This window comes from Cryptomeria japonica, chromosome 3, assembly GCF_030272615.1.
Source record: "Cryptomeria japonica chromosome 3, Sugi_1.0, whole genome shotgun sequence".
Classification (NCBI taxonomy): domain Eukaryota; kingdom Viridiplantae; phylum Streptophyta; class Pinopsida; order Cupressales; family Cupressaceae; genus Cryptomeria; species Cryptomeria japonica.
In genome coordinates this window covers 556,462,481-556,487,303 of record NC_081407.1, presented here as the reverse complement: position 1 = coordinate 556,487,303, position 24,823 = coordinate 556,462,481, and the positions used below count along the sequence as shown (strand labels likewise).

The window sequence follows — 24,823 nt, the reverse complement described above, 5'->3', positions numbered from 1 at the left end:
AAGGAAATCCTAATTTCAATCTCCATATTCCTAACTAGCACCATTATTGTTTTATGACCTCAATTATCAAGCATATAGGTATTGCAAGTACCAAAGACCCAATTCTATTCAACGCAAGATCACATAAATACAAATGAGATGATGCCCCTCAATAAAACCATTGCCAAGATTTTATTTCAAACCCACTACTCATTAGAAATTAGTTGTCTACACTCTAATCAAATTTTGGGCCTCATATCTTAGGAATCAATCTCCCATCACAATGTCATTGGCCAAAAATTGCATTTCAAGGCACACATCCTCAATTTGTCTTGATTCCATTGTAGCACATGTTTAATCACAATCTATGTCAAACTACTCCAATCAATTTGTCATACTTCGTATGCTTAATTGGCATATTTACTTATTCAGCACAGTAAGGTCATTTTGTTTCCCTTCAAATTGGTGAAATTGTAACTTGGATGCCCACCTCTTACAATTAGATATTCTAATTATTTTTAATTTCAAATTTAGTTACTCTAATTGTTCCCATATTTTTCAAATTTGATTGCTCCTTTATACATTTAATGCTTCACCTAGTGTTAGGCTCTTACTTGATTGTCACATTTTTTATCCTCCCTCCCCTTATCCTCACTCCCACTCTTGCAACAAAAGTGGCAGAAAATTTCCAATATATTAGTCAACTACACGGGTAAGTACATTTAGGTGCACATCTATTCACAACATTGTATATTATGTCCACTTTTCATATTCAATTTTTCAAGATTAGCAATCTAAGCTTCCATTCATTGTCCCTAATTTATGTATAATTCATAGTAGTACACACAATATAAGTAGGACTATTATCAAATCATCCCATTTTTTTTGGTTTTTGCACAATCTCACAAGTGATATACTTCATTGGCTCCCATTATATAAATCCAAAGAAATTGATTTTAATATTATCACAACTTACTTGGTCTATGCATTTCTGCTTTGATGTGCACACCCATTTAGTTTTGCATATACACCACAATGGTGGTCAAATGTAGACAAGTGTATACCCAAACACTCCCCTCTTGTTTTGACATTTTTGGGTGATTTCATGGATGCATAATTCTAACCCATAATTTGACCATTTTGGCACACTTACCCACAATCTAATATACAACATTAGTATGTTGAAAACCTTTCAAATCCGACTTGTATCAGAGAAGATCACACTACAATTGTATTCTAAACAAATAGTTGGTGCAATCTTATCCTCCACTTTCAAATTTTAAATTCCTACATTCCAAGGTTAATTGTCCTGAGATCTAAATGTTACCATCATGTACACTAAAAATAATTTTTTTTTAATACCCATATTCCAAGGTTAACAACTTCAGAACCTAATTGTTACCATCAGTATGTGCGCTAAAAAATTTAAATTATATGACTAGGGTTACGTATTTAAGGGCTTCATCTTAGGACGTTCTAAGATAATCACATAATAATCATATAGCATTCATAAAAACATCAAAAGATTCCCCTCTTTCACATACATAAATAATCAATTATCATATCTTAGCATCAACAACATTCACTAGGTGCAAGAAAAACCTAAACTCCAATCCCTGCATGGCAAGCCCTATGTTGCATCTTATCACCAACATCATTACCTTGCCTCAAGTATCATCAAGTAAAAAAATATGGTAGGTACCAATGATATGATTTTATTTAGGAAAGAATTGTATAAATTAAAACGAAATCATGCCCCTAAACAAAATTGCTGTTGTGATTCTATTCCAGATTCTCATTTTCTCAAATATCAATCATATGTACTCTACAACCCAATTTTCAGTCTCAAATCTCGAACATTAGTCTTTTGTATATCAATCAAAGTTCACATTTCCAGGTATGCGACCCTAATCCATTTTATTCTATTTTAGCACATGTTTAATTACAATCTATGTTACATTACTTCTATTGATTTATCATACTCAGCTTTTATATCTAGAGTTATGATTAATTGAATCAAGGCAATAGATATTTTACAAGTTTGTGTTATTTCCCTTTAATGTGATACCAATTTTTTTCCAAATTATACATAAACTATTTTCTACTCTATAAAATTCCCTATACTTTCAGTGGCTGCCAAAAAACAAAGGATTCCCGAATAGTCACTCTTAAAAGCAATGTGAAATCCTGTAACGAAGGTCGTAAACTTTCAGCATTGTAAGTCCTTGTAAGGAAGTTAAAATATACTGTTGCATGCAATATTTGATGTACCTTACTAATAATACAACGTGCTATCTCCTACATGATTGAATTGTGCCATCCATGACAATTTGCTACTGTTGCATCTTTGCATTGTAGTATCCAAGATTCTACTGGAGGTATAACATGGAAGTTTGACTTTATATGTCAGCTTCATCTCTTAATGGTCAAATATACAAGTTGAATAAGGTTGAAGGTTATCAAGAAAATCCAGTACAATATTCCACAATCTCTTCTAAATGTCACCATCACTATTGATAACTAAGAAAACATCTTTATCGTGTACTACTTGGTTAATCTCCATGGAATCCTACAAAGACGAGAGATGTTTTCACCATAGAGAGGTTTTTACCAACATGTATTTAATTGCATGATCACTAAAGCCTAAAATGATCCAATGACTTCACTAGAGAAGTAGAACACAGCTCAGAAGACTGAAGCAGGGTGCAAGCATCAAATGTTAGAAATTTAGAGAAAAATGAAATTTCAGCAGCTGTGTGGTGAAAGTATTGATTCAGACAAAAAGGCAGTATCATAATCGCTTAAGTGTTTTCATCATTGCACAAAGCGGCAGTTTTGTCATGTGTAAGCTCATAGATTCAATTGATTGTCATAGGCAAATAACGACATTTAAAGTGTGTAACCGAGAGTTTTTGTAGACATCTTAGGGACTAAAAGAAATTGATTTCAAGCTGCTTCTGCCCAAGAGGTCTAAGATTGTATTCTCCTTTCAAGATAGTGAATAAATGAGTGTTTTGCATCACTTTTGCCAGTTTTCTCTCCTCGAATTTGGGTTCTCCACAGTAAATCCTAATATCTTATCTTTATTGTGTTGTTGCTCTCCATTTCTTTCTACTTCACTTTTAAGATATTTGCTTAGAGAGTGTAATTCATTTGTCTTTCAAATATCTATCTGTGATGACTCGTAGTAAGTCCGGGCTTTCTCTAGTTTACAGATCATTGCAGCTTATTTAAAGTTTACAACAATGTTTTGTTGATGTATTGTGTTTAGGCTCACTAAAAATTATCAAGCTGCAATATGCAACTATAGAAAACTGTTTTTATTTAGCAAAAACTTCAAGGCATTTCATACTTTCATAGTTATTCAAACACCATGCAGGCCATCTGATTTGACATAGCTTTTATAATAAAAAATAGGTTGAAAAAGAGAGCTAATGCAAGGGTTAGTCTAACCTGACCTACATCTTAGAAAATGGCATTAGGTGAAATTTTATTTTATTTTTTCCCATCATTGCATTACATTATAGGATACAAAATTGCATGAATCTAATAAGACCTTTTCAAACTGCCCAAGAGAGGAAGCGGCCTTAATCCTACAATTAGATTATTGAAAACGTTCTCTCACTCATGAGTAACTTACATGTCTAGAAAAGATAATAGAAAGTGAAACCATTGAATTTTTATCTATTTGGTATCCAGCTCTTAAAAGTATTACATGTTCAAACTAGCGTATATCAAAAGAAATATAGCAAGTATCAACTTAACTTAAGATGGAACCTTTAGTTCTGTAAAATCACATCAAAAAATCAAAGTTAGTGATATTCTTTCAAATATATTCAAGTGTGGCGCAATAAAACAGTGTTTAAACTTTTAATGATATTGATAAATCCGATGCACATCAAATATCTTGTATCTCATGCCACACAAAGCTAGTTGTGCCATACATTCATTCTCCATAAAAATGATGAACACACTAATATATGGGCCCTTGGTAATCAGTGAAAATACTTAAATTTCATTTTCACTGGTACAGGATCTTACCTGTAGCATAACCATAGTCCTTGTTTTCATTATATTTTCTTGATGCCAATATTTACGTAATAATGACAATATTTAAATGAGGAGAGAATGCAGAACCCAAATAGACACATGGCTCTCTTTAGAGCCTCCACAAATTCTTAGGTTGGCCTAATTTTGTCAGGAACTATAAAACCGAGAATAACTTCTACCATTCAACTAAATTGGCAATATTATTGTCATTCAGCTATTAAAAGCAAGCAGTAAATTTGAAAAGTCATCAAAAATAGTAGATGATTGCAAATCCTTCCAATGTCCTCTCATATGCCATGCTATTCAACCTGCCTGAATTTTGAGGTTTAAGTTTTTTATGCATAAACCTTGATCTGATGGTACTGAAAAAGCTCAGCTGAGTGTAAAGCGGGAATAAAGTTGGTAGATATCTTTGTTAGCGGGTAAAGGATTTGGAATGTACATCTAAAGGAGAGAAGTAGAAAGGATTAAAGGCCTTACACAGGTTAGACAAGAACCAGCACTAAAAAGACTTCACAATTGGAGAGAATTTACAAAGAATGGAAGGAGACATGACAGCTTTGGTTTGGATTCATATCCACATGTTTGGAATGAGGCACACTGTCTTTAGTTCAGATCAACATCAACACGTGTGGGGTTTTCTTTCTCAGTTTGCTGAGCAACCATCTCTGTTCCAAGTTGCCCTCTATCTCCCGTTCCAAATGAATAAAGAGTTCCAGATCTTGTCAGTGCAAGAGTGTGAGCATTCCAATAGACTGAATTTGTTAAACTGATATGCACAGCCTGTTCCCGTTTCTGTTTCAATGACAAGACTAATTTTGGGTGGAGAACATTTTCATGAACAATTGCCTGAAGATTAAACCAAAAAAAATATTGCATGACTTGAATGAATTAGTCATTTGTTAGAAAAAATGATTTAATTAAAGTAACAACAAGATACATGTCAGCTGCTCCAGTAAAGCTCCCACATAAACAACTTTGTCAAACAAAATGATGACATACAAGACAAGATGTAGTAACCCTAAAGAACAAAGCCATTACACTATTAAAATGATATTCAGAAAATCAATACACATTCAAAATGTCTGACCATTAATGCTTTGAGGCCAAAAAGATTTCACACCTGATCGTCAGAGTCTGAATTCAAATGGCCAAGGTTTGATGACTCACTGCACCCAAAGGAATAAACATCCCCATCTTCAGCCACCACAAAAGTCGTGTAATCACCTGTTGCAACATGGACAGCTTTAATATCTCGGAGTGATTCAACTACCATGGGCACAGATTGAGCCTCTTCATTGCCATGTCCCAAGCAACCATATCGACCCCATCCCCATGTGCAGACACGTCCATCTTTGCCCACAACAGCAGCATGCCATGTACCTGCAGCTACAGCAATTGGCTGCAGGTTCAGATTTTGAAATTGCTCAATTAGCCGAGGATAGCATTCATCAGCCCTAGAGCCATGCCCAAGCTTCCCTCCCAACCCACAGCCCACTGAATATACTGACCTGCACATCCATTCACAACAGATGTTTTCAGATTGATAGGATAAACTTAAGTATTTCTTCAACAATAATGCTTAATGTATGTTTGATCGTAGACTACATTGGCACTTGTACACTTTTTCTTTCTGCTGCTTTTATCATGCTGGCCAATTTTTGAGTTCATCACAAGGCTTCTGAGCCATATTTGCAATAGCCAAACCACAATAAAAATAATGTACTTGAAAAATAAAAGAGAAACAAATATACACATTACATGCCACTCGGTTGAAATGTGAGAGCTAATAAATAACAGTAGCCTGCTGCAATTTGTACTACGGGAATATCCTCCAAAACACCTTTCAGCAAATGTGGTTTCTGATCATGAGGATTTGTATGATGGCCAAGTTTTGCATCATCTCCCCAAGAAAGTGTATACACCTTGCCCTCTCTAGAGAGAACAGCAGTAAAGAAGTTTCCAATAGCAGCTTGTACTACAAAAATGCCATCCAATGAATCCACCAGCTTCAGAGTGGTGATAAAATTAGAGCCTTCGGCATCATATTCAGACTCTGAAAATGAGTCTCTACCAGATGTATACACTTGTCCCATGTCACTGACAAGAATTGTGCGCCCTAATCCAGCAGTAGCATGAATAATTTTAATGCCTTGCAGTGACCTGCCAAGGCATGGAAATCACATTGTTATTCTGATTGCATATCATATTTCATTCTAAAACACAGCAATCACTCCGATTACTACCTCAAACATTACATCACACCTGAATTCAAAAGAAGAACCAATCAACTCTTATATAGTTGAAATGCTAAAAATGAGAAAGCAATATAAAATGCAGGCTCCTATTGATGTTGTCTGTTGGAACTTTCGTGTGCTATTCACCTGCGTAGAGTTCCCAAGTGAAAAAAGTTTTGGACTATTCAAATTCCCATTTGACAAATTTGATTGCAGACTCGTAAAATAGTGTCAGAAGCCTGTGTGATAAGATTGGAACTAGACTTTTTGGTTTGGCATGGAGCTATCTTATAGCTCAGTATTGCTATGGTAGCAACTGCATGACATTTGGTTAAGATATTGTACTTGTTTGATTGTATAGGTTGTTTTAGGGATAGCCAACTTGGCTTCCCTCTATAAGCCAATTTAATAAGCATAATTGCATACCTGCTTTTAGCTCTTGCTGAAATTTATTGCTCTAATATGGTGCCAATAGGATCTTGGGAATAATTGTAGTTGGCATAGGCATAAAGGAGAGGCATGTGATCTGATCTCTGCAATCCCTGAAGCAATTGAGAAATGGCAGCACAGAGCAGTGTTTAGAGGGAAGAGGGTCATAAGGTGGCTGTAATAGCTGTAAAGGATCTGCTGCAGCCTGCAGTCATGGAGAGCACGAGTGTGGTGTTTTGAATGCTTTAGAGGACCATTTGCATTGATCAAAATCTTCCAGGCAGATTGATTTATGTCCATGTTTGAAAAGTTTCTCCTTTGAGCAGCCTGTGCTTTGGAGCAGCAGCTATCTACAGAAGCACACATGCAGTGTTGGCCATGCATTTTTTCTAGCTCACAGGCAGAGGCAGAGGTATGGCTAAGCAACATCTGAGACCATGGTTGCATGCAGCAGCCAAGGACTTGTTCCTTGTGTAATGTCCCCAGTTTGGGGCATTAGAAAATCAATTAAATAATTAAGTTCTAAGTTGTCAAAACATAATAACTTAAAAGACAACTTAATTTAATTATTTATTAAAACAGGTTTAAGTGACTTTATGTCAACATCAAATTATAAAATAAAGTGACTTTATTAAAGGGGAATTCCAAGAGACAGGCAGAGGATATGTGAAGAGTCACAGGGATGTGCTATTTAAGTACATGGAGAGGTTCATTTTGATATGCTTGGTTTTATGTTTGGAAAATTGATTTTCTTGGAGAGCTTCTAGGAATCTCTAGTTTTCAGCAAGTTTGAGGACGCAAACCCTCGAGCTTGGAGGCAATGGACAGAAACCCATTGTCTATTGGAATTATCACGCAGGTGACTCACATGTGCTTCAAATGCATGTTTGCTGGTTGTCCAATCCGACTGTAAATGCTATGGCTAGGATTGGTAATTTTTTGCTGTTGTTCTTCTGAGGATTTTTAAGCAATGTGAAAATTAATGAATATCAGTTAATTTGATGGTGTATTGAAATCAATTGCATGCGAAGTTGTTGTTAAGATTACTGTGAATCATTGGGTGAAAATCTGGAATTAATATCCATAGGGGGATATTATAGTGGTATCAGAGTTGTGCATCTTGCCAGCCTGTTGGGTAACTGTGTTTTTTTTAAGGTATTCAGTTCGAGGATTGATTTTCAGTTGAGATCAAATTTGTGATAATAAAATATCTGCAGATGTGAAGTATTTGATGACTATATTATTTGGGAAAATGTTAATGCCAGCATAATATTTTCGGGGCAGAGTAAAGATTGTTCATGCCACTTTTTCTTGAAGACCCCCTTGTGGTACTGGGTGTGGTTTAATTTTCCTGTGTGGATTCTTTGAAGGTTATTTTTTTATATTTTGCACCGTTGGAAGGGAAATCGGCATCTTCGAAATTGTGAAATAATATTGTGAAAACTATAATTGAGTTTTTGATTCCAACTTCAGCCGCTAGAGATTAATGTCTTGGGAGGCCGATATTCTAAATTACGGAGCCATTTTATCGAGTATTCTATTGAAGTAATATATAATTGTGGAACTCGATTTTTGTGTTTTCTATCTGCCGCGCTATTTGAAGGGAGGCCGGTTCAACATAGGTTAATATTATTACTCTCAAAAGCTTTGTCTTTGGAGGGATAAGTCGTGGCAAAGGAAAATAAAGTATTGCTTCATATTTGTGCGGGTTTAATAAAAGAGACGAGATTAAGGTTATGACCATTGCACTTTAATATTTGATTTCTAAGTGATGCATATCGGTTGAAATATTCATCAGGGCATAATACTATCGAAGGCTCCATTTTATTTCTAACGATATTCTTTTGACGGAATATCTTCTTCTGGTGCAGGCTTGTATTTGGCGGAGTTGGCATGACTCCTTTTATTGGACGGCAGCATGCTAACGGCTTTACCATAGTTTGAGTTGCATCATATAAGAATATGAAAAGTCTTCAGAATCATTTCGTGGAGGGATTATTTGGTTCATGGTTTCTTTTCACCAAAACATGGCTCTACTCTATGAGTTTGTATCTTCCCTAGTAGCTGAAGCATTTCTTTTCGAAACCAACTATTAACGAGAGCCATGGAAAACAATAATATTTCTGTTAGAAATATATTTCCTTATTGAGTCAACCTTGAGTGTGAGCTTCTGTGCATACCTTTTCTTGGACGGGTGAGCAATCTTCAACCAAATCATGGAGATTGTGGGGTTTCCTATGTGTATTTTTTGGACTTCAAAGCTCCTTGGTAGAAGCAACCGTTGTGGGGGTTAATGCAGCCGTAGTGCCAGTTCGAAGTTTTTATCTTGGGGTCTAACATCTGAAGTTTGATTATTAAAGTATCGTGCTTTTCCGATATCGAGCTAATTTTCGGATGACGACTCCTCTATACTTATCGCATATGATTTGTAAGTTGTGGGCATCATTGAAATAAAATTTGGGGACGGGAATAATAGGAAGGCTATGAGTATGTGCAGTGAGTAATATAAATATTTCAGATTCTTTGCATGAACTGTTAATCTTGTAAGGATCCGGAGATATTTGTGTGCAGCCATCTTTCCTGGTGCGATAAATATCTTCGAGCAAGGCATTAATAGAATTCACATTGGGAGCTCGAGTCCTCTACATAGACGTTGAGAATTATGATTGGCTCAAGCCCTTACAGCAATCAATTTATCGTTGCCGTAAATATACCAAAATAATCCTGCTGCGTGAATTAGATGTATTCGGCTACTGGAAATAAGGATACAGAGATATTGACTCTTCAGGAGTTCACTCCAGCCAAAAAGGCAGTGTTTTTGTTGTGATTGGCATGAGGGAAGCTTGCAGAGGTATATCTGCCTTTGAGGATTGCTGATTCATTATCTTCTAAGACATCTTGAGTTCCAAAATGGTTCAGAAAGAGTTTCTGCTCAAGGGAAGTGATGATAGCATTCTATGTGACTTGCCCTTCCTTATTTTGGCGCCCAGGTTGTTGTAGTTGAGTGTTTAGTGACATTTTCAGTAGTTGGAGTGAACAAATAAGCATTGAAGAATACGCTTACAAGCCTGCAAGTAGAAGTGTGTTCATACATTGCTGGAGTGTGGGAGGAATAACTCGGGTGAAGTTCCACGGGAATTTCTTCCCAAGGTACCACAGTTATTATATTTCAGCCAATTAGAGGTGCAATACTGCACTCTTCTTGGTATATCAAGTTGCAGATCAATAGTGATTAGTTTCTGAATGGATAGTTTGAAAATGCTGAAAGTTCTGTCGTCTATACTGAAACAGTGATATCCAATGCTAAATCTTTGTTCAAGATTTCTATGTGTAGTTGCTAAGATTTCTAAGTTCTGAATGATACAAGTGAAACTGGACTGTAGTAATTTATGTGACATTTACTTGTTTGCTCTTCTGATATATTTTTGTGCACAAGTAATGGAAACATAGTGGGTAATTGCAATCTGAAACCTTAGTCCTGAACTAAAACTCGTTAATGCATTACTCTAAGGGTACTTGTCCAGCAAAACAAATTTGTAAACACTCGCAAAACAGGGTCAGCATCTGTCATACTAAGTAATGGACAAAACTCCAGAACTGTAAATTCACAAATTAAGGGGAATATTAACTAAGGGTTTTTACAGTGGTAAAACATTGGAAGAATCTAGGAACCGGAGTGCAATGAATTGAAATAGAACAGGGGTTACTCCTTACAGTGGTATTCAGGAAAACAGAATGAAGACAATGGCAGATCAGAAAAGTGATTCTTTCTCAAAAGTGTTGTCCGTTATTTTGTATTCACAAAAATAGACAACCACTTTAAAAAATTTGTTAATAAATGAAAAATTTACTCTAAAGAACGCTTCCCGAGGCAAAAAAATTCTTCACCCTTGGACTGGCTTAATCCTCAGTCCATCCTTGATCCACGTTTCAAATTTCATCGCATTCTGAGTTCATTTGCTATGTTTTTTCTTCATTTTTGGGTTTTTTCTTCCTGACTGCAGGTGGAAAATTTTCCTTTGTTTGCAAGTTTTATTTTTCTCTTGTTTTAGTGTTGTAGGAAATTTTAAAACAATTACAAGTGCACTTTATTTTAAACTTGTAACTTACTTTTTATTTCCCTCTTTCTTTTTTATGTCTTTTAAGTTGTAGAAACTTTTTGGACAAATTACAAGTGAATTTAAAATTATAAGTTTAAAAAAGAACTTGTAATTTCTTTCAAAAATTCCTACTTAAGTGATTTTGAGATGTAATAGGGATTTTATTTCCCTATTACATGTTTTAATGTTTTTGGTCACTTGTAGAGGGAATTTTATTTCCCTATGGCAAGTTTTTTTTTAAAGTTAAGTCATTAAAACTTGTAAAGGGGATTTTATTTCCCTATTACAAGTTATTTTGACATGTCGTCTTCTTCTTTTCTCTCACAAACCCGATTTTGCCTTGTGAGTGGAAAAGTGAAGCAAAATTAAAACTTGTAAAAAGGTTTCTAAAATCCGATTACGTCTTTTGGAAGCATTTTAAACTTGTTCTTTCTTCCCAAGAACCCAACCTGTGTTTTTTTCCTCAAGGAGTTCGAATTTGAATCCATTTTTCTTGCTTTGAATCCGGATTTGATGGTGCCAAGTGTTGAGGTAAAGAGGCGTGGGAGTTCTTGCTTCTATTTTGGATGGTTTCCTTGCCACGTTTTTGCCCTTTGCTAGGCGTTTTGAACCAGCAAGTCGTGGTTTTTCTTGCCACGTTTTTGGCATCCTTCATACCGTTTTTTCAACATCAATGGAGGCATTTTGGTCTCTCTAACCTAAACGTTTTGCTTCCTTGCTTCAATACATACCTTTGCTAGGCATTTGGACTCAATTCTTCTTCCCCTTTGGATGTTGTTTTTGGTGATTATGGTTAAAATCCGAGTTTGTTAAAACGTGGCTAAGGTTTCAATGTTTTTATTTTGCCTTCTATTTAAGGAGCTGATTGTTTCTTTCAAAGTTATTCCATTTCTTTGGAGGGCATCTTGATCGAGCAAGGTATGTTTTGTTTTCAGTTTTGTCTTTATTTTATTTTTGGTTTTTTGAAATTCCTTGATTGATCATGATAGTTGTTTGTTTTGTTTTTGTTTCAATTTGGGTTTGAGAGAGATCTTCCGATTTCTATCCAAGTCTTGAATGTAATTTAAGAATTGCATTGTCTTTCCCCTCCATTTTTCCCTCTTTACTTGCATTCGGGTTTTTAAAATTCGATTGCAAGTAAGATGAAAAAGTGAGTTTTCCCCTTTGGCTGAAAAGATTTCATCATCTTTTGCCAAAAGTTTAAGTTTCAAAGTTGTAAAAAGCTTGTCTTTCCAATTTCAAGTTTTAAAAACCTGATTACAAGTGAAGGTTTTTCCCATTCCCTTGAGGTTAAAATGAAGATGATCATCCAAAATTCTTTCCTTATTCATCTGCATTCATTACCCTTGTTCACACATTCCATTCCCATTATCTTTTCCATGTCAAAATTCCATTTTTCTTATTACAAGTATACTTGCATTTGGGTTTTACAAACTCAATTGTGAATATGTTCTACCCCACTTGCATACTTGTAACACATCTCCCAAGATCCAAAATTGACCAAAAGCCAAGTTTCAAGTGTTCCTATTTATTCACCATTTTCCTCTCAAAAGGGATAGAGTGTTTTCCAATTGAAAAGAAGAGATATGTTTCATTCGGCTGATCTTGATGTTGCTTTGACACTTCTAGATCTTCGTCGCAGCGCGCCAGGTTCTTGTTCAATGTCTGATTTCCCAGTCATCTTCCTCTCAAAAGAGGATGAAATATAAATATGATAAGTACCAAAACAAGATCTCTCCATCCCAAGTTTTAACTCCCATGGAGCACATCAAAGATACGGAAATGGGGCATGTTGACATGTTAGAGTTCGTTAAACGGGTGGAGGATCCCAAGGATAGCAATACGCAGCGCCTGTTGGACAGCCACATTCACCATGCTTCTTCTTTTCCAATGGCTGCCCTAGAACCTGAGTTCATTCTTGCTTGTGCCAATCATTTTGACAAAGAGACAAGAACTATCAGGAATGATGATGGGGAAGTGATAATCCGTCTTGATGCAGACACTATTGAGAAGGTTTTCAGAATACCGCCAGCACCTGTGTACACAGAGATCTCCAAAGATAGTGTAGCTGAGTACTATGCTTCAAGAGAAAAAGATTGCAAGCACCATATCAATAGATGGATCAGTGAGCCACGGGTTGCTTTTACAAGGTGGGCAAAGTTGTACTGTACTGATTTCAAGTGGGAAATCGGAGACACAATCACTCTTCTTAGCAGGATGATGGGTTTGGAACATTCTAATGTTTTTGAACCATGGATGTATAAGATCATCATGCTCATAAGGCAGTCTCAACACATTTCTTGGGGCGAAATCATCAGTGATACCCTTTGTGAATAACTTGTAGCAGTTTCTTCCACTATGACGTTCTACATGAACTCATATTTAGTGTATATAGCAGCATCACTCAGACACTTCCCTGGTCTTTCTACAAAGGATGATCCCTCGCTTATACCCGTTTGGGATTACTATGACCAATTGCCTTTAAGGACTAGCAGATTGCATTACAGGAGGGTCCAAGATGCCTTCTTTGGTCATTATATGTGCCTGTTTGACAAGACATTGAAAAACATAAGAGTGTCAGATGCCGCATGGGAGAAGGTGAATGAATTTGGTTGCTTATTCCTTCAATTCCCAACTTTCACTTACATGAGAGTTGGATGTTACAGCGGTCAGACATATATGCTTCCTAGATATCCAACTGATAAGATCATTCTTATGGAGTTAGGAAGATAGATCATGGCTGTTCATGCACATCAATCTGTTAAGCATAAGGTTGGAATGGGAATTTCTACAAACAACCCATTGAAAATTGGCCATTATTCCCTCATTACATCCACCAAAGCCAAGGCCATGGAGATCGAAATGCAAGAAATAAAGCTCAAAAGATTCAAGCCAAGAGTAGATTTTGATTACTGAGGCATGAAGGAGAAGATCAAAAAGTCCTTCACGCATGTGCATCGGATAGAAGACATTTGGGTTGATCTTCGTACAGAAAAGGAGGTTCGTAAGATGGATTATTGCAGACTCACTCTTGAGCAGATTGTTGACCTGAACTTGGTAAACATTCCTAAAGGAATGATTGATGATGGAGAGATACTTGATCCTGAATATGTTGAAAAGAGAGTTGATGAAGCACCACTTCCATCAATTCAATGGTCACATAAGGAATGCACTTCCATTCTTGACAGATTTCAATCTATCTTAGCTAATACCAATACTTGGCTCAAGGGCAACGGTGTTAGACTCATCAAGATCAAGATTGGAAAAGAAGATGATTCTACAGGACCTGTCAAACTCAAGTCTGAAATCAAAGTAGACAACAAGGAAGGTGCATCATCTTCAAGCATGAGAATCAAGTTGAGGGTTAGCAGAGCAATGGTACTTCCTCCTGAAGAAGTGACAGTTCGAGGGAAAGAAAAGCCTCAGCTTCATATTCATGTAATTGATGTTGAAGATCCAGAGGAGGAACTACAATCAGATAATGCTCCCGAGTCAACCATTTCGGAGTCACCTCATAAAGTTCCCCCTCAAATTCCTTTAGAATTACCTATGTCTTCTCTTGACACGAATGTGGATGCTTTTTCCACTGTTCATATTGTTCCTGTTTCAGCGAGTGAATCTCCTCAGAGAGTCATTTCGATTTTAGCAGCAGAGCCATCTCTTGATCATCCTCAAGAGAATTTGATGAATATCTTTGAGGACAATCCTGCATATGCCCCTTTGTCAAAGATTGATACTTCTATTTCTAGTTTTGATGAGTTCATGATGCAATCATCAGGACCTTTGGTTAATGAGCATTCTATAGTTGATGTTCAAACAGTAACTTCTCCCAGGATGGCGACTGTTGTTCAAACAAAAACTGCTTCTCCCTCACATTCAATCGTTGCTCAAGGAGAATTGATGGCTTTACCTCCATGGCTTAGTTTTTTTACACCTAAAGGAAAGAAGCAAGAAATCTCTCCTAACATCTTTGATTTCCAGCATCTCAAGCAATCAAACCCCAAGGTTGCCAAAAGAGCTAAGATGATTTCCAGGGTACCAATCGATAGTAATAGAATGAAGGTGGCTGAAATTGTCGAGCCAATTGTAGACAAGCCACAGGAAGAGATGCAAGCTACTGATTACAGGATCACAAGGGTGGAGTTGGGCAAACAAACGCATGAAGTGGTCGAACATGATGCTCAACATTTTGTAGCCTCATTGGTGCAGCGGTATGATGAACTTCTAGCGAAAAAGGATAAGCTAGAAGAGGAAAATGTGCAACTTGTTGCTGCAATTAAAAGGATCGCCAAGTCTTCTAATGAAGGGGACAATCCTTCAACTTCGTCAAATGCAAAAGAATCAGTCCAAGGAGTTGAAAGAGCTACTCAAAAGGTACAAGCATTGGATTCTTGGATAAATCAACTTCATGATTTATGTACTCAAGTATTGAAAGATGTGTTCCAAATGATGATCAAGTTGGAAACCATTGAAGAAAAATTGAACCAGGCTTCTAATGTTTTCAAACAGAACCTGGAAAGAGTTTGAAGGCAATTTGACGGTTTGGCACAAGATGCCTCAAGAAAAGTTGAATGTTCTTCAAGAACATGACATTATTCCTATTGGTGTTGGAAATAAGCCACACTCGGACCGACGATGGACTGGTCCAAGAGAGGCCAGTAGCTCAGTGGTAGAGCACTCCAGCAGCGTATGGAAGGTCCTAGGTTCGAGTCCTAGCTGGTCCATGTCTCAACATGGTATCAGAGCCAGGTCCAGGCTAGGAGCCCCAAACACACGAGAGGTGTGGCTTAAGGGGGGGTGTTGGTGTTGGAAATAAGCCACACCCGGACCGACGATGGACTGGTCCAAGAGAGGTCAGTAGCTCAGTGGTAGAGCACTCCAGCAACGTATGGAAGGTCCTAGGTTCGAGTCCTAGCTGGTCCATGTCTCAACAATTCCTTCCAGAGTCAGGTATCTAGAATTTGAAGAACTCTTGGAGAACAAAGTCCTTGTTCTCAATTCACTCATTGAGAATATTGATGATGCCATGAAATTATGCACTGAAGCGTTGCGAGATGTTGTTTCTTGTTGTGAGAAAACCTCTTGTAATATTATGGATCAGAATGGGGAATTGTTGCCAGAAGAAGAAGTTCTCTCAGATCTACAGATGAAGATTCACCATGAATGGAGGAATGAACAATTTTCAGTTGTATTGATTCAAGCTTTGGTGAAATACCAAATCTTATTGCAGGAAATCTAGTCTTCTCTTGAGAACAACAACATCACAATCCTTCATTGCAGCGATGTCGTTGTGAAAACCATGATCGTTGCAAAGAATACTCACGAACCGAATCCTGATGAACTGCAAATGATCATCCAGATGTTTGAAGGGTTCATGGCCAAACATGTTGTAACATGAGTGTCTTTCAACACTTAGTTGTAGTCTCAAATTTGTAATTTCAGTATTGTAGTTTCCTTGTTGACAAGCTACTTGTAAAAACAATTTTGTAAATTGCAAGCTAAGTCATTACTTGCATTTTTGTAATTACAAGTTGGCTGATTACAAGTCAATTTAGAATAAGACTTGTAATTTTGAATAAGTCTTAGTAGTTGAATGAGTCATGGTGGTTGAGAGAATTTCTCAAGTTAGTTGAGATCCTCCCACCTTTTTCTCAAGCCTCCTCTCCTATAAATACTTGAGGGGGTCTATCGTAATTTTTATCTTTTGGAAAAGCAAGCAAGTAAACTCCACTAAATTTACAACAAGAAGGACTTTGTGCTTTTTATCTCAGATACCGGTTCTTGCCTATTTTGGCTGGGTCCTGGTCCTGGTTCGTGCCCGGTCCTGGTCCCAGCCTGGTTCGCCCTGGGTCCCACCCGGGTCCTGCCCAGGCGGCTGGGTTCCCTGTGGGTCCTGCCATGCAGGACCCACAGGGAACCCAGCCGCCTGGGCAAGACCCGGGTGGGACCCAGGGCGAACCCAGGAGGACCCGGGTGAACCTAAGAGGACCCAGGTGAACCCAAGCCCGTGGGTTCCCAAAAACAGGGCCCACGGGTTAGAAAGCAATTAAAAACAATAAAAAAACAATTTTTTTAATCTTATTTTTACATCTAAACCCTAATCCGCCCCTCTATGATGCATTTCATGCATCAAAACATGCATTCAACCTATTCTACTTGCATTTTTGAAGATTTTTTCTTTACAATCAGGCTTCTTAGTTTTTGTATTTTTCTTCGAAGGTGACGACTACGAAGGTGTGAGACACGCATCAATATCAGAATATTTATTGGCAGTGGCAATTATGGATTTATGATTTATGATTTATCTGTTATCATTTATGTATCATTGTATGAAAAAGTTACATTGTATGTTTCATATTTGTATGTTTGAACTGTGAACATATATAATTTTGATGTTTGAAGTTTGAACATATATATATATATATATATATATATATATTAAAAAAAATTAAAATATATATATATATGTACGGACGAACCCGTACCCGTACCCAAATTTTTATTTTTTTTGCCGAATCCGCGAATCCGTACCTGAATCCGAACCGGAACCGGTAACTTAGCTTTTTATGTGTAAATCGAAGTTGAAAGAAATAGAAGAAGATTGCTCAAGGATTGAGACTTTGTGCTAAATATCTTGAGCTTGTGTTCAATATTATCTTTCTTGCTAGTGTTTCTATAAGAGCTTAATCAAATTTGATTTGCAGACTTTGTGTTGCAAGTATTGGAGATTAATATCAGTTAAAGTAGATTTTCTATTGAGAAAAGTTGTAGGACTTTGTGTCTACACTTATTCTTGAGAGAAATTAGAATTAGATTTTGTGATAAGGAATAGCTATGAGACTTTGAGCTCATACTAGTTCTTAATGTTTTATGTAGAGAAGAGTAAGATATTTCAGACTTTGTGCTGCCATACTTTGTTCTTGTTATCATTAATATAGAAAAGGGTAGATAGAATTTCACATATTTAAGACTTTGAGCTTGATATTGCTGTCCCGTCCCGAAGGAAATGACGGAAGTCTTTGTGCTTTCATGAAACTCCATTTCCTTTCTCTCACTTTGTTTTATAAGTTGTTGCTACTGTTATTTTCAATTGCTATCACTTTTCTGTGAAGAGAAAAGGATATAGTTTTTCTTGAAAGAAGAAAGACTGTTGTCTCATCCATTTTTAGTTTAAGAATAGTTTATAGATAGGGGGAGCCTTCCCTTAATTAGGAGAATATCATACTCACACGCTGTGGTTGAAACCACAATTTTGTACATTCCCCAGGTGTACAAAAGTAGACCAAACAGATTGGAGGCTTCTGAATTGGACTTTGCAGCCCTCAATGCTCGCTTTGGTCCAACACAAGTTTATAGAACATCCTTATGAGGAGGTGAGACTTGCAGTGGCTTCTTGTCACAGTGAAATCCTAAGAATAACAGCTCCTGTAGCACCTTATAATGATGAAATATTGAAGAAGCTTCTATAATTGATTGTGGAGAACCTACATGGGATACATGATGTCAAAGCCCCTACTTTTGGTAAGAGGGATAAGATTTTAGAAATCATGGCAAGTACCAGATCATTTATCATTATGTTGGATCTCAAGTGTGAAAAAATGATTCTTAAATATTTTGATGATTTTTAACTAAAATCGTAAAGCATCATCCAGACAATGTGAGGGCTTGTATGCAAACTATTATGTCCTTAATCTTAGATGAAGATGATGATATTTGTAAGCGGTTGCAATCAGACTTGTTGGCTATTTGGAGGAAGAAACATGCTGCATCACCTATTGCTTATGAATTCTCCAAAAAATTAATTGAGCATAAAATTGAAAGGTTCAAGGAACACATGACTGAAAATGAATTAATCTCAATGGGCTTACAGGTTGCAAGGACTACCAAAAAAAGTAGGAACCAAATGAGAAGGGAGCAGATTTGTTTTACATGCCAGGAGACTTGGACACGAGATCATAATTGTGGAGTTAATAAGGAGAAAGACCTACCAAGTGGTGATGAGGACAAAGATACAGATGAGAATGGAATCATTGCTCACAAGGAGCAAAATAAACTATAGATTTGAATACACCTGTTATTGTGCATGATGAAAGAAAAAGGCATAATGATTTCCAATCAGCTAAGGCTGATTTTATGGAGGAAGAGTCCATCTCTACAAGTGAGGGGTATTCAAAACTCTTCATTGGTGATTTGCAGGTCATTATTGATAAAGTAGGTGAAGATAAAAACATCTTTGATAAATCCACTCATAATCGCAATGTTGTCCCAATAGAGCTTTATGAAGAGTGCATGTCATCATCTAGTGAGACAGTTGAGTTTGATAATGTTTTTACAGTTGATAACCAATCAAAAAATTTAATGTGTGACAGCTCATGTACCTCAGATGAATTGAACAAAAACCTTTAGCATTGCAAGATTTGAAGGACAAATTATTGGTCACAGAGGGGAGAGTTATGCAAGTATTAACAAGGGCAGATGAATCCCACAAAAACATTGAGGATCTTACTTGGAAAACTCAAATTGAGAAGAGACACAAGGGAGTTGCAAGTGGAGTCACTAGCACTCAGTTGGGCACAATCAAAGAAGCTTTTGAAATGATGAAATCAGATTTACTTGCCGCTGCTAATGGACAGGGATCTTGCTATCAAGTTTGCAGAAGACAAGGAAAGAGAGGTGGATGAGCTTTGTCTACAGCTGAGCGTGACTCATTACTCATTATATAAGGCTGGAAATCAAACTTCTATTACAGACATTCACAAGGAAGATGGATTTAATTCTAAAACCAAGGAGATCATACAAATTGTTGAAGGAATCAATACCCTTTGTGAGAATGAAAGTAAGCATAATGTTTCCACCATCCTCTATTCAAATAAGGCACATTATGTTATTGAAGATCAAAAAGATCAGCAAGAAGATAAATTCATGAATTTTGGTGACCAATTCTTCTATGATGCTCCAATATGCCATAGTGAATTAGCTGTTATAACAATTTCTAGGGCAGATTTCAGAGTGGTTTATGTCATGGGACAAAAATGATTAATGATCTTCCAATGTCAGAAGTTGGGAATGAGGAGATTCTCAACAAGACAAAGATAATGAGGACGATGTAAGTTCAAACAACAGTATGCTGATTGGATTTGTTGAACATAAGGAGATTGATATGCTCTATGTAAGTAATATTGGTAGGAAGCGCCACTTGTTTCAAGAAATAATTGCTATGAATGAAGCTGTAATTATGAAAAATTTCCCTTCAATAGTTTTTTCAGTGAAGTTGGGCGCTGATAGCATGAGGGTGAGTGCTCAATATAGTCATTTTCGTATTTGGGAAGTGAGCGTGGACAAGTTGTTACCAGCAGATGTCAAGAAATCCATTCCTGAAGTTGTTAAAAATCAGATTATCAATTTTAATAGTGCTGATACCATTTGTTACAGCGGGATTGCAAATAGGTTTTTATTTGATAATAGGCTTCCAAACTTCAGTTTTGACAAAGTAGAGCAACGTAAGCATGATGGGTATGTGTCCAATGGATGTGAGCATCACTTTCTACAGAAAGGAGTACTTATCAGCTTGATTGCATTGTGAGGAGTATATATCAATTCTCTATTCTCTTTCAGCCCGCGAGTTGATGAGTTGTATATATTTTGGATGCCAAATGGGAAAAGATTGAGTGAGTGGTATAAAGAGAATGATATTTCGTCATGGTATGAGATGACCACTTCTTTGGAGGAAGGATTTGCAGCTTGCAAGATTGTTGGTTTATATCTTTCAGATGGTTATGCTGGGTTACAAAGAGGAGAAATAGAGGGCGAGTTGACTTCTCCAGATAATGAGGGCAACAGATTTCAGATTTGGCCATGGGATCCAGGAAACATATGCAGTTTGGCTTGCTCTTTGTGGATTGTTCAACGGTTAGCAGTATTGGACCGGGATGCCGAGTTTAGTTGTAGCATGCAGATACGTCACATGAATGTTGAAACATTTTTCAGATTTGTGTGGGATCCCGGAATTGCTTGAGGACAAGCAATTTCGAAGGAGGAAGGATTGTATTGTCCCCTTTTTGGGACATTAGAAAATCAATTAAATAATTAAGTTTTAAGTTGTCAAAACATAATAACTTAAAAGACAAGTTAATTTAATTATTTATTAAAGCAAATTTAAGTGACTTTATGACAACATCAAATTATAAAATAAAGTGACTTTATCAAAGGGGAATTCCAAGAGACAGGCACAGGATATGTGAAGAGTCACAGGGATGTGCTATTTAAGTACATGGGGAGGTTCATTTTGATATGCTTGGTATTATGTTTGGAAAATTGATTCTCTTGGAGAGTTTCTGGGAAGCTCTAATTTTCAGCAGGTTTGAGGACGCAAAACCTTAAGCTTGGAGGCAATGGACAGAAACCCATTGTCAGTTGGAGTTATCACGCAGGTGACTCACATGTGCTTCAAATGACTCTAAATGTAATTTCTGATGTTGTTCTTTTGAGGATTTTCATGCAATGTTTATTTCTAGTTTCAAAACTATTATTTCAGTGTGAAAATTAATGAATATCAGTTAATTTGTTGGTGTATTGAAATCAATTGAATGCGAAATTGTTGTTAAGATTACTGTGAATCATTGGGTGAAAATCTGGAATTAATATCCATAGGGGGATATTATACATTGTCTCCAGTAATCCAATATTAATCCAAAGTAAATTGTTGGTGTTCTGTTATGATGGTATGATATTTAAAATTTATAATATTTAATTTAAAAAATTTAAGTTAATATAGTTTAAACTCTTAAAATATAATTAAATATGCAATTGGGTAAACTAATAATGTATCTTTTAATCTGGTAGACCATTTTTCCTAAAAAATTGCCAAATTATGTGTAGTTATATACAGTTCCATCTAAAATTGTTTTACTCCAGCACTAAAAAGACTACCAAATTTTTGTTTCGATACACCTAGACTCCAGTTTTGAATCCTGAAAAGGCAGATATCCATAAAAAAAAAATTGGCTGACTCTTAGAAGTTGAAAGAAGAAATTACAGCTCTATGGAGTCATAAATACTATTTGTGAGTGTATCATGACATTGATCAGATCATGTTGGAGGAGGGAAAACAAGTTCATGATCTATAGGACTATGAAAGGAGGCATAAGAAAGCCTTAATGCTTCTTAAGTTGTTTATTCTAGATGCATTGATTCCAGAAGTTCAAAATGATTCCAATGCAACCACTCTTTTGGAGAATCTAAAAATGAAATACCAAACATTAGAGGCTGGTCAAGCCTTGTATTTGAAGAACTTTTGTTTTCTTCTAAGTTGTAGAAGCATGGATTCATCTCCAAATACTTGATGCATTTGAACTTCAAAGGATCTATGTGATCAACTGTCTACCATCCAAAAGCCTGTGGATGATGAAGTCATGTTAGCTTTGGTACATGGCTTTCTATCATCATTTGATTCATTTGTTGAATATTTACATTTGATTGTAGAGACACAAACACTTGAATTTGCCAAGGCATTCACAATTTGTCTTCCAAAGGAGAGGAGATGTGATCATGTAGAAGCATTAACTTCAGAATCTATAAAAAAGCCATTTAGTGGATGGATGAGAGGCAAAGGCAAAAAAAACATTAGAAGTGCACCACATGATCCATCAAGAGGTTGAAGAACATTTAAAGGACCAAGAGGGAAGTGTTTTTACTGTAGTAAGCCTAGACTCTTTCAAAGCAAGGTTGCATGGGTACGGGGGTAAAAAAAACATTAGAAGTGCACCACATGATCCATCAAGAGGTTGAAGAACATCTAAAGGACCAAGAGGGAAGTGTTTTTACTGTAGTGAGCCTAGACTCTTTCAAAGCAAGGTTGCATGGGTACGGGGGTTCTTGGAGACGTCGGGTACTGGTACTGGTACAGCTATTTTGTCAAAATAGGAGACGTGGGTACTTGGAGACGCCAAATTTTTTTTTTAATATAATTTAATAATTTATAGAAAATCTGAAAATCTGATGACATTGAACTTTCAAAACAAGAAATAACATTAAGTATTAACTATTAACTATGAAGTTTAGGATCAAAATGCCATACAATCATTGTGTCATAGTTTCAAACTGATTAGTGATATTGATTACATATTGAAGATAGCTTGATAAACAACAAGCTGATACGCAAACCAAAAATTGAAAGCAAAAATGAGAAATTTTATATTTATAATCTACTCTTCTTCGCCATGATCATCCATATCAAGGTCATCAGCTATGAGGCTCTCCAAATAGTCATCACTCTCGAATTCGGGTTCCTCTGATGGTAGAATAACAGGGGGTAAATCAGCTAGTCCATCTGCTTCAACCACTTCATCTACAATGGCTGCAACTTCTCCATCAGGTGAAATTTGATCCCATTTTGCCGAAGGACCCTCATTGTATCCAGGATCTACAAGAGAGAGAAGACGAAGTGAGCTATGAATGTACACCAGGTTCTCTGCTTTCTTTGATCCTAATCGGTTCCTCTTCAGTGAATGAATGAACCCATAAGTGCTCCAATTTCTCTCACAAGATGAAGAGCTAACCACTCGTGAGAGCAATCGTATTGCAAATGATTGCAATTCAGGGGCTTCACTTCCATGATTCCACCACCACTCTATAGGGTCTTTCTTTACTTTCATATCATATATAGCTTCCACAGAAGCAAAATCACCTTGCCCACATGAAAACTTATTCCATTGAGTCCTCATAACTGAAGCTTCCTCACCTCGGCCATAGATCTTTTTAACCGCAACCCAAAAGCCCTTCATTACCTCTCTATCCTGATGTGGAGCTCTCTTTTTGGTCACTTCTATATCATACCATTTAGAATTAAGGGCATAGGCAGCACAATGAAGAGGTGTGTTAAGTTTGTTCCACCTTCCATGTAACTTTTCTTCTATCAAAGGATATAGAGAAATATCTTTTGCATCAGTTATTTTCTTTACTCTTTCACACATGGAATCTATTGCTTCATATACCTCTCCCAAACATGCCTTATCTGAATCTGCAAATTTGATCACCTCACATATGGGCTTAATAAAATCCACAACAAACTTAACATCAGCCCAAAAATGCTCATCAAGGACCATAGCTCTCACCTCAACTGCAATATCTGATGTAGATTGTTTCCAAGCTGCCCATGCATCACTAACAACCGTGGAACACAAAGCTCCTTTGACTTCACAAAGGCGGTCAAGAAGAATGAAGTAAGAAGCAAAACGTGTGTCAGCAGGTTTGAGAAGTTCCACCTGGGCAAATTTACGATAAATGGCTTGTGTGTGGTGATGGTTACATATGAACATTTGTATCTTTCTGCCCTTCTCTATGAGATCTGAAATCCATTGGAACTTGCCAATATCCTTGAGAGCATTATTTAATGAATGCACACAACATGGTGTCCAAAATATCTGCCTGTACCTCTTTTGCACCAACATGCCTGTTGCTTTACAAACAGGGGCAGCATCCGTAACAACTTGGACTACATGTGATGCCCCCACCTCCTCAATGTTGTCACATAGCTGGCTATGAAGAAATTCTGCATTTTTTTCTTGCCCTGAACAATCTATTGCCTTCAAAAAATATGGCCCTATGTTACCATGATATTAAGTAGTGGACGATTCCTAGCATCTGTCCACCCATCCATCACAATACTACATCCTTCTTGAGCCCACACTCTTTTCAATGGTGCAGTTTGTTCCTCTAATCGACTTTTTTCTTTATCAACAAGAGTAGTGTGAAGCTTCTCATACCCAGGTGGTTTATAGCCTGCTAGTGCATTATTGATAGCACGAACCATCTCTTCATAGAATGGAGAGCGAGCCACATTGAATGATATTCCATTTGCATAAAAGAATCGTCCAATGGCTGCATCAACTGCTTCTCGTCCTTGCACATCAAACAATCTTCCAATGGGGTTTGCACTGCCAATGTGTGGCCTTTTGGGAGCCGGTTCAGTTGCTAAACCTCTAGAAGTCACATCCACCTCTGACTCTATATCATGACTGTAAGCTGTAA

General features: G+C 36.9%; 1 protein-coding gene across 2 annotated transcripts in view; it reads right to left on the bottom strand.

The window, feature by feature from the left end:
• Positions 1 to 3,836: 3,836 nt before the first annotated feature.
• LOC131029901 (ultraviolet-B receptor UVR8) overlaps positions 3,837 to 24,823 on the bottom strand; it is a 42,569-nt gene continuing 21,582 nt past the window's right edge. For both annotated transcript variants that reach the window (XM_057960567.2, XM_057960568.2), the window contains exons 4-6: positions 5,791 to 6,192; positions 5,153 to 5,540; positions 3,837 to 4,878 (exon numbers count right to left, since the gene is read on the bottom strand). In XM_057960567.2, coding sequence (XP_057816550.1) covers positions 4,636 to 4,878; positions 5,153 to 5,540; positions 5,791 to 6,192 — 1,033 coding nt within the window. In that variant the 3' untranslated portion in view covers positions 3,837 to 4,635. The remainder of the gene's footprint in view (positions 4,879 to 5,152; positions 5,541 to 5,790; positions 6,193 to 24,823) is intronic.